Genomic DNA, 5000 nt, shown 5'->3' with positions numbered 1-5000 from the left:
GACTTTCTGTGTGCTCTCAGACTTCTGCACCACATTAATGAAAAATAACAAACACTTAATATCTTTTGAATTTCGTTTCTGGTCAATCACAAAAACCCTCCAACGATGTACAGCAGGTGTGATTATCAGTGGGTGTGATAGTGGGTGTAATGTGGGTGTTTGCCATTAGATGGCAGTGTTTTTCCACCAAAATACACAGGCAGGTCCACACACACACACACACACACACACACACACACACACACACACACACACACACACACACACACACACACACACACACACACACACACACACACACACACACACACACACATCAGCAGACGCTGAGAAACACGGTTATGAGGCACAAATGTCGTGTTAGAGAAGAAAACACAAATGTTCTGTGTTCGTTGAGTTCAGTGTTTGTAGGAAACATGTCGGCCATCTTTCACCGGCTGGATTCATCACCTGGAAAGGAGTTAAACCACAGTAGGAATCAAAAGGAACCGCATTTGCCTGTAATACTTGCAAGGTTTTCAAGCCCAATTTACACACACACACACACACACACACACACACACACACACACACACACACACACACACACACACACACACACACACACACACACACACACAGAGACATGACAACCCTCAGGGAAGACTTTCCTGTCAAAGCTGTGATGTGTGTGTGTGTGTGTGTGTGTGTGTGTGTGTGTGTGTGTGTGTGTGTGTGTGTGTGTCAAACTCCAGTTCTTTGGTTTCAGAATTAATAAAAAAATGTTTTTGGAGTTTAAAGCCAACTTTTATGAGGAGTTGAATATGTAAACTTTACCAAGTAACACAACCATGTTCAATAAATGAAATCCACAAATAATATTAAAAGCTGAGGTGAAAATATTGCTTGGTCAGTTAAACAATCTGCCACCTGCTATCAAAATAATAATAATAATAATAATAATAATAATAATAATAATAATAAACTTTATTTCATACATGAAATGCAGCTCAAAGTGCTTCACAGCAAGAAAAGTACAAGCAGTGTTTCACATACAATTTACATTTACATATACAAAAGAAATTAGATGAATAAGAACAGATAAAATGCATAAAATTAAACACAAATAGAGTTAATCTGTCTGATTTATAAACATTATAAGCGCCTCGGCGATGTTGAATAATGCCTCGTCAGCACAAATTCTACACATATCATCCGTAACCTAAGTTTTGTTCTCATAGACAATATCTTATGAAAGATTTTTAATCGCAAGATGACCAATAAATAAAACTAAATAGTTTTTCTCCCAGTAAGAGGAGTATCGGGAACACAATCGCAGCCGTCACCGGCTCATTAAGACGGAAACAAACAGCAGCGCTCTGCTTACTGCTGCCTTCACACCGCCGCCACTCTAACGCAGTTAACATCGAGCCGCACTCCTATTGGTGGCAATTACAGCTTGATGAGGTGTGTGTGTGTGTGTGTGTGTGTGTGTGTGTGTGTGTGTGTGTGTGTGTGTGTGTGTGTGTGTGTGTGTGTTTGAATGGATGGCAGATTGGACAACTCGGTTTTAGTTGTGTTGCTGAAAATCCCGTGTCTCCTGTTTTTAGGCTCTTTAAGCTCATAGTTTTGGTTTTACAGAACATTTTCTGTCTGGTTGGGTCTCAGTGATGTCATCAACCTCACCTCCAGCAGCTGTTCGAGAGCTACTCCAACTAGAGGCTGAAGAAATGGGAAGAATCAGCAGCTGAGGAGTCAGACATTTATATTAGTGGTTGGTGGAGACCAAAACAAAGCTAAAAGGACTGTTAGTACTGTCTTCTTTGTGCTGAATGTTGAAGTCGGCAGCTGTTTGCTTTCATCACAACGACCACAACTGAAGCAGATGAAAAAATTACGAGATGTTTTAAGCAGGTTGTGCTTTAACATCAAATATTGGGACGACAGTGATGCGGTCAGGACCGAGGCAATTTTCACCAAGTTATCAACTAAATAAAACATGTAATCAAACTGTATTCATATTGTGGAGCTATTCACTATCAAAATACAACTTTTAGTTTGTGCGGTCTCCATTACTCCAGGAAATAGTCCGACCCTTAGCAACCACCTAGCAACAGAGAGGATTTCTAGTCTCCAACTAAATAAATACAGAACATAGAAACACTAAACTGATCAGCTAGCTCAGTCTGGTTGGAACAAAGATATCTGATGAACAAAGATACCTGATGAACAAAGATATCTGATGAACAAAGATATCTAATGAACTAAGATATCTGATGAACAAAGATACCTGATGAACAAAGATATCTGATGAACAAAGATATCTGGTGAACAAAGATATCTAATGAACAAAGATATCTGATGAACAAAGATACCTGATGAACTAAGATACCTGATGAACAAAGATATCTGATGAACAAAGATACCTGGTGAACAAAGATATCTGATGAACAAATATATCTGATGAACAAAGATGTCTGATGAACAAAGATATCTGATGAACTAAGATATCTGATGAACAAAGATATCTGGTGAACAAAGATATCTGATGAACAAAGATACCTGATGAACTAAGATACCTGATGAACAAAGATATCTGATGAACAAAGATACCTGGTGAACAAAGATATCTGATGAACAAAGATATGTGGTGAACAAAGATACCTGATGAACAAAGATATCTGATGAACAAAGATATCCATGTTCTCATGTGTTTTTAACATTTTAGCTCCGTGTCATGTGTTCAAACCAAACCGGTCCATCTAGCCTCCTCTAGGATTGTAAGTGCGTGACTATCCGTGGTGTTACGGTACGGGTGCTCAGAGCGACCAAAAAGGACCAAAAGAGACCCGACTTCATCAAATGGGTCATTTAATAGAACTAGAACAAGTAGAAACTACATTATAGTACATATTACATGAAACAATGTATGAATATATGAATAAGACGTGTCCGCTCACAGCTCCGTCACTGCTGCCTTCAAGTTATATTTTTTAACAAAGATCTCTGTCCTCCAGGGCAACCTGCCAAAATACTCCCACAATGCCTTGGTGGTCCAGGCGATGAAGACCAACCTGACGGACCCCGACATGCACGTGCTCTTCTTCGACGTGGAGGCGGTGATCATCCAGCTGCTGACGGAGGAGGCCCAGAGACCGAACCCCACGCTGGTGTCCCCGGAGACGCTGCAGAAGAGCCAGGCAGGCGCCGACAAGGGCGGCTCCTTCCTGGCCAATAAAATATTCAAACAGGTCTGTGAACATGCGGAAAAGAAAAGAAAACAATCTGCAAGTTTTTTTTATCAGCTCATAAATTAATGTCTTTTAAAACCAGGTGAAGGAGACGATGAAGGAGACCATCAAAGAGCACCTGCTGGACGAAGACGAGGAGGAGGAGGAGGAGATGAGGAGGCGCGAGGAGAAGTCCAAGTCTCTGAGTCTGCTGGAGTACAACCTGACGATGGACACGGCCAAGCTCTTCATGTCCTGCCTGCACGCCTGGGGCCTCAACGAGCAGCTGGACGGCATCTGCCTGGAGCGACTGGGCATGCTCAGACCGCACTGCCCCATCTCCTTCGGCCTGATCTCCAGAGGAGGTCACATGTCCCTGATGCTGCCCACCTTCAAGGTCACACAGCATATTCAATTCAATTCAACTTTATTTATATAGCGCCAAATCACTGCACAGGTTATTTCATGGAACTTAACACATTAAAGTCTTTACAGCAAGACTTTACAATATTATACAGAGAAACCAACAATTCAACAATTCCCACATAAGCTAGGAGGGACAAAAAAAACTATATAATCAAACCACCATGAATAGATGATATGAAAACAAAAGGATAAAAATAATGAAGATTGTGATTCCTGTTCGTCTGCCTCCGTTTCCCAGGAGTCCTTGCTGCGTCAGTTGTCCCTGGCGATGGGTCTGAACCTCACGCTGTCGGAGATCGTGGGGAAGGGGACGTACGGCGTGTCGAGGGCCGTCACCACGCAGCACCTCCTGTCCGTCATCTCGCTGGCCAACACGCTGATGGGCATGACCAACGCCACCTTCGTAGGGGAGCACATGAAGAAAGCACCGACCAGGTAACACACACACACACACACACACACACACACACACACACACACACACACACACACACACACAATTTGACAAAAATAAAGTCTTCAATTGTCTGGGTTGGTACGACCACATCAGAGCTTGAATTATTGGTTGAATTTTCACCAAGGCGGTCCGTCGACATGCACAGAGCTGGAGAGGAAATCCTTCCAGTTAAAAACAGGATCAACATCAACGCCTGACCTCCATGTGGCGTTGGGACCACTGGGTCGTGTGCAATTCAAGCAAAAGTATTATTTGAAATGTGCACAAAACTATATGATTATTAATGAGATAGTTTCCGTCCACACAGTTAAGGAGAGACTCACAACAAACATGTCCAACTTGTAAACCTGTCACCTCGGACAGAGCTGATAAAGTCGTAGAATTCACGGTGACACAAAGCATCTGAAAGAATCTGAACTTCAGCTCAACACATCTGGATTCAGCCGGCAGAAGAACACACGGCTGATCCGTATTCAGCGGCTGCAGCTGGAAGACACAATAACAACCCAAACAAGCTGCAGCAGAACCTGAATCCAAAGTTCAGAAACAGAGACCTACTGTGTGTGTGTGTGTGTGTGTGTGTGTGTGTGTGTGTGTGTGTGTGTGTGTGTGTGTGTGTGTGTGTGTGTGAAGCTGATTGTTTAGTCTGTCTGAGCTCTCATTGGGCTGTGAAAGATTTAACACAGAGGTCGAGGTTACACCAACACAACATTTCATGGTTTCGTCAGCTCTGCTTCAAGGATGAAGGCGGCAGGGAGGGTGAGCGAGAGAGAGAGAAAGAGAGAGAGAGAGAGAGGTTTTATAAAACCCCTGATTTTATACTTCTTCTGTTTTCGGTCTATAATTAGTTATCTTCATTGAATATTAACCTTAAAAATAGAATACAAATGTGAAGTCAGTGACCTCAG

At 42.5% G+C, this 5000-nt stretch overlaps 1 protein-coding gene across 4 annotated transcripts in view; it reads left to right on the top strand.

Moving 5' to 3' along the window:
- The window catches only part of LOC138636143 (WD repeat-containing protein 7), a 106251-nt gene that overhangs the window by 25590 nt on the left and 75661 nt on the right, over window positions 1–5000 (top strand). For all 4 annotated transcript variants that reach the window (XM_069724005.1, XM_069724004.1, XM_069724007.1 and 1 more), the window contains exons 16-18: window positions 2997–3230; window positions 3313–3606; window positions 3874–4070. In XM_069724005.1, the coding sequence (XP_069580106.1) occupies window positions 2997–3230; window positions 3313–3606; window positions 3874–4070 (725 nt within the window). The remainder of the gene's footprint in view (window positions 1–2996; window positions 3231–3312; window positions 3607–3873; window positions 4071–5000) is intronic.

This window comes from Brachyistius frenatus, unplaced genomic scaffold, assembly GCF_029030835.1.
Source record: "Brachyistius frenatus isolate BFR_SWC_R1_liver_20210118 unplaced genomic scaffold, ASM2903083v1 Contig_356, whole genome shotgun sequence".
Lineage (NCBI taxonomy): Eukaryota > Metazoa > Chordata > Actinopteri > Embiotocidae > Brachyistius > Brachyistius frenatus.
The sequence above is the reverse complement of the archived record's forward strand: the minus strand, read 5'-3'. Positions and strand labels throughout refer to the sequence as shown.